The sequence below is a fragment of the Stegostoma tigrinum genome, chromosome 26 (genome assembly GCF_030684315.1).
Source record: "Stegostoma tigrinum isolate sSteTig4 chromosome 26, sSteTig4.hap1, whole genome shotgun sequence".
In the NCBI taxonomy this organism is placed as follows: Eukaryota; Metazoa; Chordata; class Chondrichthyes; order Orectolobiformes; family Stegostomatidae; genus Stegostoma; species Stegostoma tigrinum.
The window spans coordinates 13,013,754-13,027,099 of NC_081379.1; the positions used below are offsets into that span (position 1 = coordinate 13,013,754).

The window sequence follows — 13,346 nt, forward strand, 5'->3', positions numbered from 1 at the left end:
TGGGATTGCTTACTGATTAATTTAAGATTGGGCAAACAATTGAGTAAGTGAACAATCTAGCTCTCTTGCACTAGGATAAAGGACTGTAAACTAATTCAGGACAAAGAGCAAGGTTTAATGTGTAAAAGCTGTTCTTTGAGTATAAGTTCTTGTAACTGTAAGTAATGCAAATCTCAAACATTTGGTCTACATGGTTGGCAAGTCAGACTTTTTCAGTGGTAGGTACTGATAAGTTAGTAAAACATTATTAGACGTTTTGTAACAACAATTTTCTTGCATTGTTTTTTCACCCACAAAATTACAAAAGGTACAAAATGAAAGGTCTTTTTATCTATATGTTAACAATAAGCTCCTTGTCGAAGCTTCTGAAAAATTCCTTATTACTGTTCATATTGCTGTTCTTGCTGAAGCTGAAACGTTGAATGCAGTGTCAACTGCTTTTCCACTTCCCACCTCACACAAATCCTTCCGTGATTTTTTTTTTAAAATCCATATCAATCCCAAAGTAAAGTTTCTGCATGTACTATGTACAAAGAATTAAGGGATAGTATTCATGCAGAATGAATCAGGCTTCGGGTCTCTGATTGTCTTCTCAGGACGAATGCAGACTGCCAGACGCTGTGTGGACAAAAAAAGTAATTACTGTCATAATAAAAATGAGAAGAAGTCTTGCTTCTTACACGACTCTTTGCAAAGTTCTAAGTGTATGCGCAGAATCTTTAAAAGCATTCACAGAGGGAGCTTTGGATGACACAATATGAAAAAATGATTGCTCATATGAATGGAGTTTCAATTCAACAGTAATTTTGGATACAATTGGATAATTTGATGAGTTGGCACCAAGTGAACCAAGGGTAACTCCAATCCAACGATTAAAATATTTTGTTGAGAGCTGTTTGTGATACATTCTTGGGCGCTACTTCTTTATTTTTGGGGAGTGTTCTTTTTGATTTTCAGAGTTGCCTTTTTCATCCTTACTAACTGTTTTATTAGATGATGCAGTGTAATATGCCTTCTCTATTTGTGTTGAATTTTTAGCATTTTCTTCTTTAGAAAGATAGCAGTGATGCTAAGATTGTCAGCACACTCATTAATCCTGTTATCCTGGAATCCCTAGAGAAGATGCTTTGTAAGTTCATGATAAATACATGTACTGAAATGTTTTCAAAACTGTAAACAGCCCCTTCCCCAACTATACGGTATCCACTCTTTGACCCAAGAGATCTGGTTAATCTTTTTGCAGATTCACCACTGACAATCAGAAGCTGAATTCATTTGGGATCAGCAATATGTTTCCTGAACTGCTTGTTGCCATTGAGAGCCAATGCCCTTGTTGGTTCAGTACGGAGTGCCTTTGGAACATTTTATTTCTTTTATTCACTTGTGGGATGCGGGCATCGCTGACTGACCACCATTTATTGCCTATCCCTAGCTGCCCTTGAACTGAGTGGCTTGCTAGGCTACTTCAGACAACAGCTGCTGAGAGTCAAGCACATTTCTGTGAGTCTAGAGTCACATGTAGGCCAGACCAAATGAGGATGGCAGATTTTCTTCCCGGGAGGACATTAGTGAGCTAGATGGGTTTTTCCAACAATTGGCAATGGTTTCACAGTAGATTCATAATTCCAGATTTTTTTTAAGAATTGAATTTAAATTCCATCATCTGTTTAGCCAGAACATTAGCTAAATTTCTGGATTAATGGTCTAGCGACAATACCAGTAGGCCATAACGTTTTAGCTTGAGCCACCTGTAAAGTACCAGTATGTTGTGACTTTACGATGTGACCATCAAGGCATGCTCAAGGTCTCCCCTATTTTTCTAATGGATTTTCTATCAAGAGCAGTAAAATATTCAATTGGAATCAGCCCCTCTTCCTCCTCCTGACTGATATTCAAGCTTTTTGCTTCCCGACACTCAGGCCCTGTTCTCCATTCTCTTCCTTTTTCCTGTCCCACAAGGCACTTCAGTCTCTTAAGGATTCCACATTAAATCAGGTTGAGTAGCCTCCACTCTAGTTTTTAATGAGGAAAGACACAGTAAAAACTCACCCACCAAATCATATTCACACTGACTACATGAGTAGTTAGTGGAGTTATATGAAACTCACATCAGTAGGGACTTGTGATCATGTTATGAAGCTAAAACATCTTGTTGCCACAGAATCGAGGGAGCAGTTCAAAAAGAAAAAAACATGTTGTTCGTTACAAACTCCTGAATTCAATATATAGGAAGCAAGACAGTAGAAACAGTAATGTGGAAATCAATCTTCAGCTTTTTTCAATGTGCTAGTGTAAGATCTAGAAAGATCTAATTCCCTAAATTAATTCAAATCAAGCTTCACCAAAAGTCTTTAATGAGACAATGCAAAAGGAGGTTTAGTTTGTACATGGACCTCTGATTGCTTCATGACAACCCTGTATTCTAATTCAGAACTGACACTCGTCACCTTCATGAGCACCAAAATACAACTCCAAATATCAGAACTCTTTCTGTCATCACTTCATATGATATTTGAACAGTTGATAACAAATTCAAAATACTTTTCCATAAAGGTGACAACTTTTGTAAACTGTTTATTGTGCACGTTGAACTAACGTAGGTAAAAATGCAATAAGATTCATAACTGTTTGGAATTTGAAGTTTAAAAGTAACACTTTCCCCCTTTATACCTTTTATTCTTTTTCTTCCGCTTTATAATTGACTTGTGACTGCATACCATTTCTATGCTTTCTACTTTCGAGATCTTACACTAGCACATTGGAAAAAACTGAAGATTGATTTCCACATTACAGTTTCTACTGCCTTGCTTTCTTTCTATTGAATTCAGGAGTTTGTAACAAACCATACGTTTTTTCTTTTTGAACTGTAAATGGGAATGGAAGTTGGACTGCTACATAACAGAAATACCAGAAGAGTTTTGAATCATGAAAAAATTAAGCAATGCACATTTTTAGCCATACTTTTCAAAGAGTGAGGAGGATAATTTGAGAAAGAGTGGCAACAGGAATCTTTGAGTTAAGGAAACGCTGCCTGACAACAGCCCTCAGATCGGTTGAGCTGCAGATTATTACAGATCTGTAAGTGCAGAGCAGCCAGAGACGGTAAGCAGAAAACATCTCTTTCTTCCTTCTCTCAAGGTGAGTGGAAAGTCAATAAATCAAGAAACTTAAAAAGAAATTCTTGTAAAGGAAAGACCTATGTCTACCAGATCATCTATCAAATTATAGAATTACCATCGTTTTACAAACAACAGGGAGCCATCATGCTAAAGTCAAAAGAAATTGTGACAGACAATTTAATCCATACTTATGTGGTCTTTGGATCTTCAGAATTTTGTTTTCCATGTCTATATTTTTCATTCCGTAATATTGTATATCAAAACATCCAACCATGTGTGTTTGCAATTTTAAAGGGGTATAATTTATGTTGCATAGTAATAGATTAGTAATCTTGTCTTTTTTCTGCCTTTGTTAAAGTTAGGTATGCTTACAATAAATAGTTTTTTTTCTCTCAGCGACAAAACCTGGTTTGCTTTGCTTTTGTCACAAATAGCAGTCAGTTAGGCAAATTTATCTTGGTGGCCTAATTGGGTATTCATATATTTGTGAGAGCTTGTTGAACAATGGGGCACAATTACTGGCACACTTTTCTCACTTAAGATGTGACAGGTGAAAGAAAAGGCAATGTATTGTGTCAGATACTATGGATGAGAAACATCCATGTGTGTAAAACGTGTGACCATGGAAATTTTATTTTAACCTTGTCAAATGAATCAACTCAAATACATAATTCCTTCTGACCATCACACTTTGCATTCATGTTCTGTTAAATGCAAAATAGCACAAGAAAAACGTTTTTCCTTCAAATGTGGCATTCCTACCTGCTTAAGAGATCCAGGCGTCCATACTAATTTATATACCATGTATACTGGAATCCAGATGAAGGATGAAGCTCCAATCAGGTATCCGACTGTCATACTCCAGTCTGGATAATTGTAACCAAATAGACTGAGTGGGGGCTGATAGACAAGCGAGCTCACTGTTATAAACTGCAAAGAAAATAAAAAATGGAATTCTTAAACCTTAATTAAACAAAGAATGCCTTTTTTTCCCTTATGTGAGGGTGGATGCTCAGAGTTTTCCAGTTTTGTCCTTTTAAGGCCATTCTCTTTCTCAACATTTTTAGCAACAATTACAGTCTTACATTGATCACAAGAGGACAGGGTGGATTTTCATATTGAGGGAATGGACATAACATTCAATTAAGAAACCATTATGTGCCCTAAATTGGGACTGTGCCAACTTCCTAGACAATACGATTCCATGCTGGTGCTGGAAATTTGAGGAAGGGTTGCGAGAGGGCATGAGAAATCTGTGAGGGCGGGCAAAGATTTTTAATCCACAATGTTTTAAAGTTAAAAGCACATACTTCTCTGTGACATTTTGCAAGACAGCAATCAGGCCTCAAAGATAGCAAGGTAGGTCATTCTCACTGTTAAAAGTTACTGCAATGGTTTAAAGGGGCCACAAAACTGCAGCACCTGGTTGAAGCTCCACATCAACAATTGTTGCCTCAGATTTCATAACTCTAAACTTCTGTTGGGACAGTGTCCTGCAATTTTGGAAGCCCTGTTTCAAAATCTCAGGGTCTTATCCCAATCCAGAGCCTCCTGCCTTATAACACAGCTGCAGTAAGTTCAACACAGGGACTGCAGCACTTTACAAACAAGGCTCACCACCACCTTCCCAAGGATAATTAGTGATTCACAATAAATGTTGGCAATGCCCACATCCAAAGAAAGAATTTTTAAAAATTATCCTGTGCTATCTCACTTTCCCTTCAATTACCTGCAGGATGAGACCTGGCCGTTTGAAAGATTTCATTCCATTATTTTTTGTGCTGTGATTGTGAGCTGCATAACGTTTCTGAATTACCGGTAAATTAATTGAGAGGATTTAGTAGAAAACACAAGAATAGTTAAATATTTAGTAAATAATCCAGCTATATGAAGAAACTGAAACTACTAGGAACTTGCCTTCTAAAACTGCTTCTTTAATCACTGTACACCTTTTCACATGTTAGCTTGCATGTACCTCAGGCTGCCTTTGCATTGAACTCTTTTGAAAACAATCATACTTCCATAAGCAAATTTTTAAAATATGGATTCAAACTTCAGTCTGTAATATGCTGAAAGTTGCATTGTGCAATATTACTGTACAAATATTTACATTCCTAACAAATTTTTTGTCTGTTATTTTAATTTTTTAAGGTAGGTGCTATGACTCGTTTAAAGTAAGGAAAGTATTAATTTAGTACTTCACAACAAAAGATTTCCAGCTGATAATGTTTTATGAAGAAATTGGGCAGAAATTTCCCATTTGCAGTTAATTCATGACACCCAGTGCGCTGTGGCTCAGACTTTTCTTACGAAGTCCTCATTCACTTTTCATTCATTTTTACCTGAGCTTTCCTCAAGGAATCATTCAGGCAGAAAGATGAATGTGCACACTGCAGCAAGTGGACTTTCCTCACTTCCCACTTGGCAGACAGGGACTTATGAGATGTTAACGGGTGGGGTGGTGTGTGGGCAGGTTGAGTACAGCGGGTTTTTTTTTGTTTCCAGCTAAGCAGCATTGGTGTCCATGTCACCAGACTAAAACAGCCCAGTGGTGTGTCCTGGATAAAGGAGGAATCCCAGCAGTGCAGGATGAAGAGGGTTAATGATCTTCTGAGCTAGGTAAGGGTAAGTGTCTCAATCTTCACCCTACCACCTCACACTCACAGGGCCATCATGCACTTTAACTTTGCTTTCAGTATTGCATTTATTCTGCGCACTCAGTGACTTTCAGTCACCTTATCCTCTCAAACTATTATCCTTCTTGCCCTGTGCAATTCCTATTCACTAACTGGGAATGCCTCCCCAGTTATCCTTCTCATACACCACTACAAACTGCTCTGCAAACCATGTCCATCATACTGAGATGCTTCCATTGTCTGGTAAGACCAAGTGCCTGACTGACTTTGGTAATTCCTTTGGACTGGAACAGGATGAGCTCTTTGACTGACCATGGCATTACCCTATGACTGACTGTAGTCCCCCTTCATCCTAACTGAAAACATTCATGGCCACTTAGAGCACATGCAATGTATTTGCCACATAAATTGCTGGCATGTGCTGAAGGTATGACATTGAGGTAGCACGGTGCCGCATAGTGACACGTACACACTTGACTGTTCAGCGCTGTCAATCATCAGAAGCTGTCTGCTTTTCCCTCTGCATTGCAAAACAATTCCAGCCATAGAGCCTCAGCCCATTTGTCATAGCTGAGTCCTTGCGTGTGCACTGAGAAAGCAATGTGAAGTATGAAGAAGTTGGCAGCTCCCAAGTAAGCACAAACTGAGGGAGCACTAGGAAAACAAGCTATGAGCTGTAAGGTATATCCTGTACCGATGCAAGAGATGGTTGTGCCTCCCTGAGCACAAAACAATTTGACAGATCCATGCAAGTTAGAAGTGTCCCTGAGCTCCAAAACAAATTATTTTAAGGGCTGAAACGGTGACTGAGTTGGTCTGAGAGCAGGTATGAAGTGGGTGAAGCTTTTTGACATTGACCAGCATGAATGAAAGGTTAAGGTGGAGTATGCAGGGCCATTGTTGTGAAGAAGTATGATGGCCAGGAAAGGAATTCAGCAAGTGGCAGCCACAAGGTATTCTCTTTGATTTCCTTTGGGGATTTGTGCTGTCTTGTTACTTGGTAACAGAGGAGAATTGGAAGTAGCCATGAGGCAAATTCGGGCTTTAGTGAGTTGCAAATGCGTGGAAATAAGGTAGTCACCATTCAATGGTGGGATTCTGAAATTGCTATTTACCTTCGGTTGAAAATCTGGAATTACTTTTCTCAAACAAGAATCTGATTTTTCCCTTCTTACCATATTTTCCCATCTTTTTCTCCATTACTCTCACAACACAATACTATACTTCCCATTATTTTTTAATATGAATATTGAAGAAAGCTTTACCACTGTCTGGTTGTTGAGACACAAGACAGATATTCAAACCATCAATGTAATGTAGGAGAAGCTACAACATTAATCACCAGTGCCAAAAGACTGAATTATGAAGAAAGACTGAGAAAATGTAGGATTTTCATCTGTGAAAGGAAGAAACTGAAGTGGAATCTCATCAAACTGTATAAGTTGGTGGTGAAAAACAAAATCCTGAACACAGCTTCAAATTTAACATCGAAAATCAAAAGTATAAGATACATTTAGAACCGATTATCTGGCACTCACACAGATTGGGCTTGTGAGTCGGTTACTTCAAGGTAAAAAAAACTGCAATGATATCTGACATATGAGTTTCTACCTAATTTTACATAGTTTTCATGGCAAGGATGTAACATCCAGGCTACTGCTTTATTGGATACAAAATTAGTCTTTTGCTAAGATTACAAGAAAGGAAAAAAACACATTGATCAAAAATGAATTAAGGGTGTGAATGAATTGTTCTCAAGACTCAGATATGTGTGTTTCATTTCTCATTAGCATGTAATTGTTTTTCTGGCAGTGTTTCATTAATTGTTATTGATTGACATTTCTGTGTTCAAAGGCGAAAAGGCTATGTGCAAAGAATCCATTAGTCAGCAATTCTGGTAGAGACAATTCAGACCCTCTCCATACTTGTGACTCATATTCTACCTATTATTTTGAAAGATGCACTTGAACTACAGCCCATTCACCAATGAATGAGAAGGTTCAGTGCCAACTGATCAATGGAATTATTATATGCCCACAAATTAAAGCAGTGGCTTAATGAAATGAATGCATTAATGTCTTGTGGATTTGGTTGAAATATTATTGTCACATGAACTGATATACAGTTGTCTTACGTACTTTACAGGCAGATTTATTCCAATTTTTTTAGAATATTTGTCTTTAGGATGTGTATTTGCCTCCAACAGGGTGTTTTAATTGATACAGAAATGCTTATGTTATCTCCTGTAATATAAAAAAATGTGTGTGGAAATCATGGTATTGAAGTATGCAACAGTTATTTATTAAGAATAATGATAATGTACAAATGTTACATCCCTCAGGCACATAATTATCTACACTATTATCAAGCAATTGGTTTGCAACAGAGGAGCACGTTTCTAGTCAAGTGTCATGTTTCAAGTGAACCCTGGGTGAGATGGAAGACGAGACCTGTAGACCCTCAGGTCACATGCTATGATACTTTGATGCTATGATGAGCAGTCTGTTAAAGGTCCACTGACACACTGACTGGGAGACATAACACAAAAGGCTTAGCAAGGACAGTATTTATTTGTATTTGCTATTGCCCCTATATAGGATGTAATGGGATTTCTTCTTGAACAATTTGATGAAACTGAGCAGATGCTTGGCCATTAAATGGGTAGTTAATAATCAACCATGCTGGAATGGGATTGGAATCATATACATGCCAAGCCAGGAAAGAAAGCTACAATTCCTTGCCCATTTGTTAAGCAGTTAAATAATCCACAATACCAGGGTGACCTTAACTGATATTGGGTTTTAAAAAAAAGTAATTCAAATTCTAAAAGCACCAGGTTAAGTTGTTGAATTATGTTCTATGCGATGCTCGTACTAACTTCTAAATAACATTACCACTACACCACCATAACCACAATTTTCTTGAAAAGGTATCGAGTTTTGTATGTTGTCTATGTATCTTCACTTCAGTATATTCATTTATCTGCAAATAAGTTTGGAATTGTAGTTTAGCTCTGCAAAATAATCCAGGAGTACAACTCTGACATCCAAGATGATGGGAGACGTAAATGGCCATTAGGTAACTCACTACGATCAGGGAGACTGCCATAATCCAACTGTGCAGATGTGAATAGATGTTGGGGTTAGGTGCATTCTGAATCATTCTGGACGGATGAATAGATGCCTTTTTCATCAGAAACACAGCCTTGTGCTGGACCATTTCCAGAGATGTATTTTTACTTTATATGAGGACCTGTGCTATTTAAAAGGGCCCTGGGATTCTGCTTCATTGGAAACCAGAGCTTTCTGAGAGGCACTTTGCATGTTGTAATCATTTTTCAATCCATAAATCAATTAATTGTGGAATCCAGGTCTGCCAGGAATACGTACATGTGTGACTGCAAGATGCAAGTCCACTCTGTGTTGGTACTCAAGAAATTGGAATTCCTACTCCTGACAATAGTATAAGGAGAAATTCAAGAAGTGCACACATCTCCATCAGAATCTTTCGTTTTGGGGGAAGGACAGAATCAATGCCTGCAGCAAATTCTAGTTGCTCCCACATGACTCTGGATCACTTACAACAGCCCAGAAATTCAAGATCTATCTTTTGCATTGAATTTGTGAAGCTGTTAATAATGTGGATACAATCTAACCTAGGGTGATCAATACAATATCAGAAACACTACAGGAGGAATGGTCAGAGAAAACAAGAATACCTCCTTGTGATATACAAACCAACAAATTGCTTAAGGCTTGTTACTCACAGCTAGAAAGGCAGGACTGATCCCCACCCAGCAAACCCTCCAAAACAGTCCTGGTGAGAGACCCAACATTGTCTGAATATCACTGCAGAATCGCTGGACACCTGCACATAAATCAAGGACAGAAAATGGGACAATTTCAGAGCTGGTCAAAATACTGACAGTATAAACTTGAAACACTCTTTGTTCAATAATATTTATTGGTATATATGTAAACATTGTTTATGCCATGTACATACTTTAAGGCTATAAATATTATGCCCTATACATGTTTTAATGCTATAAATATGTTCTATGCATGTATGTCAGCAGGGGTTTGTGTTCATCTTCTAATGTATGTTTTATGTTATTTATGAAATCATGCCAAATCATTTTATTTCAAAGCTTTTCTGCTTAGCTACACCTGGATTTCTGCCCCATTAGAATTTGGATTCCAATAACCCTTTAAGTAGAACTCACAGTCTTCCACTGCATTGAGACTAGAAGGAAATCGGACATCAGTATTACTGAGCACCTTACTGGGTGGGTATTCTTCATATATGAACCAAGTAAAGAATATTGATAGGCTACTGAGCTGTGAAAGGCACTTTGGTTAAATGCAATCCTATTTCAGCAAATGGGCACCCATCTGCATTTCCAGCAAGCGTTTTCTTAAAATAAACAACTTACATTTAATTTGATGCTTCATCTTATTAAACACATCCTGATTTAGAATTAGATTCCTTGACTTTAGAGTGCAGAGGATGTAGATAGGTTAAGTGAATGGGCAAAGATCTGGCAAATGGAATATAATGTGGGAAAATGTTAACTTGCCAATATTGGCAGGATGAATAATAAAGCATATCATTCAAATAGTGTGAGATTGCAGAGCTCTGAACTGAAATGAGATCTAGGTGTCCCAGTGTGTAAATTGCAGAGGTTAGTAATCAGATCCAAAAAATATTTTGGAAAGCAAATATAATGTTATCACTTATTGAAGGAGGATTGAATACATAAGTTTGGAGTTATACTTCAGTTACTCAGGCCGTTGGTGAGACCACATCTAGAGTATTGTGTACAGTATGGTCTCCCTATTTAATGAAGGAATGTGTTGGAAGCTGAAGGTTTACTAGACTAATAGCTGGAAGGGGCAGGTTGTCTTATAAAGAAAGTTTGGACAGACTGGGCTTTTACCCTCTGAAAATAAGAAGAGTTAGATGTTAGAACATATAAGATCCTGAGAGATCTTGACAGGCTGAATGCAGGAAAGATGTTTTCTCTTGTCGCGTGTCTAGAACACAGGCTCATTATTTAAAAATAAGGGGTCATGCATTTAAGATAGAGGTAGGGAGAAATTTCTTCTTGCAAGAGCATTGTAAATCTTTTGAACTGTCTTTCTGAAGATGTTGTGGAAGCAGAGTCCTTGAATGGTTTGAAGGCAGAGGAGTGTAAAAGGGGGCGAAAGGTTATCTGGGGTAGCTGAGAATGTGAATTAGTCAAATCAGCCATGATATTGAGTGACAGAGCAGGCTCAAGAGGCTGACTGGCTTATTTCTGCTCCTAATTCGTGTGTTTGTCTTTCTTGTAAAATGGTTATATGCTCCCTCTTGCTTTTTGGATTTCACCCCTTTTTTTGTTCAGAGGCACTTAATTATTGGGGTTGCAGCCATTGTTTGGATGCAAAACAGGCTCAGCACAAACTGATTTAGTAATTAAATGACCATCACATAATCTGTGCAGGTGTTTGGCTCAGTGAAAAATACAGCAGCTCCATTCTTTGGCCATACTTATGTTCACCTAAAACAGGTCTGTAAAGTCAAATGTCTGTGTCAGTTATAGGTGTTAACATCTGTCTAAGTGTCAACGTGCCAAAACTGTCCTCAATTGTTCAGATTTTCTAGGCACCTGTGTAGCTGCTGCCAATGAAGGTGAGTAAATTTTTAACATTTTAGTTGTTGACCAGAGTATTCCTTCCCACTCCACATTACAGCTCTCCCTGCTGATGTCCTCCCTATGATAAGACTTATGTGAGTGCTGTAATTTACCTCTCCCATTGCCAACCCCAAGTATTCTGATGAGGCCTAAAAGCCAATTTGTAATGACCATTCCTTGGCTAGATTTCCTATTTTTAATTATCCAGGCAGAGGAATTAATACGATGAGAGAGAGATAACAAAGTGTGAAGCTGGATGAACACAGCATGCCAAGCAGCATCTCAGGAGCACAAAAGCTGACGTTTCGGACCTAGACCCTTCATCAGAGAATTGATACGATGGTGGATTTCTTACCATAAAACCAAGACACCGCAATGGATTCTAATAAAACTACAGCAATAAGACAGGAACCTGATCCAAAGTCTTCCATCAGTTTGACAACGTATGCCCCTCCCTGAAAAATCCAATTGTGTTTCAAATCAGGCTGGAGTTAACATTACAAAAATATAATACAGTAGCAGGAAATAGAATTCATTAATACATGGGAACTTATCAGACAAAACCTTGGCCATGGAGTTTCAAACAATGAGAGGAGACCTTATCAAAATATGCAAGATTCTTCTATGGCTTAGCAGGGTAGATTCAGAGACATTGATTCTCCTTGTGAGTGAGCCTAGGACCGAAACACATAGTCTCAGAGTGAGAGTCTGCGATTTAAGACAGTGGTGGAGAAAGACTTTTTTTTCTCTCAGAGGCGAATGAATCTGCGGAATTCTTTCCCACAGTGAGTGGTTCAGGCTGGGTCATTAAGTAGAGTCAAGGCTGAGGTGGAGAGATTTCTAATCATTAACGGAATCGAGGGCTAGGAGGAAAAGGTAGGAAGATTACCAGATCAGATATGATCCCATTGAATGGTGGAGTGGACTCAATTTGCCAAATGGCTACTTCTGCTGTTATGTTCTATGGTCTTATGGTAATTTTGGCATAAACTAATGAAACAAAGATTCACTTTATACTGGTTTTAAATGCTGTGTGTAGAAAAATTTCAATCTGTACCAACTCAGTTCATAATTGGCACAATTATAATTGTGCATAATTCTACCCTCAAAAAGCCTATAAAAACAAATGGCCTGGGAAACTAAAAATGTCACATCGTTACAGAGTTGGAGTTAATTAAGTTTATCATGAAGGGTGGTAGTAACTTTGTTTTGTACTTATTTAGTGCTATACCTGACCTGAGAGCATATTTATATTACAGGGTAAATAGCACAAGGTGACCACAAGCTGTCCAGCAGTCCTGGCTGGAGTTGATCCATTTTCAGGACTGGATCTCCACAGTACAGAGTAGACCAATAAAACAGTGGCCCCTGGGATAGTGGAGCCAGGTTTTGGGATGGCTGCAGGAGCTCCTTCACATCCCCAAGAGAAACACAGAAACTTATCAACGGGCTTCCTTTTGTCTGGTCCCCAGCAAATATTGAACACTGTGCACAGTGTATATTTCACATTGAAGAATTGTAGAATAATACTGCAAAGAAGGAGTCATTTGGCTGATTGTGCTCATGCCGATCTTAACCAGCTTTTCCTGTAGCACTGATTTAATTTTCTTTCAAATATATATTCAGTTTCCTTCGAGGGTTTATCCAATTTCACAAATTTAAGGTTTTGGAGATGAGTCACTGTAACAGTTGAATTATAGGATTGCAGAAAATCTCAGTTGCATGTCCAGGGGAGATGCAGTAAAGAAGAACAGAAATAGTGAGTGCTGTATCAGAAGCTTAGAAGAATTAAGTGAAAAGGCTTATTATGAACATAAGAATTAAAAACATGAATACTCCATACTAACCTTAATTTCACTTCATCACCATATCCTTTGATCTCATATCCCTTGATCCTTTCAGACACCATAAAACCTG

At 38.1% G+C, this 13,346-nt stretch overlaps 1 protein-coding gene across 1 annotated transcript in view; it reads right to left on the reverse strand.

Moving 5' to 3' along the window:
- The window catches only part of slc6a4b (solute carrier family 6 member 4b), an 81,217-nt gene continuing 67,871 nt past the window's right edge, over positions 1-13,346 (reverse strand). Inside the window, exons 11-14 of the mRNA XM_059654972.1 lie at positions 11,785-11,884; positions 9,522-9,622; positions 3,882-4,049; positions 1-618 (exon numbers count right to left, since the gene is read on the reverse strand). Coding sequence (XP_059510955.1) covers positions 538-618; positions 3,882-4,049; positions 9,522-9,622; positions 11,785-11,884 — 450 coding nt within the window. The 3' untranslated portion in view covers positions 1-537. The remainder of the gene's footprint in view (positions 619-3,881; positions 4,050-9,521; positions 9,623-11,784; positions 11,885-13,346) is intronic.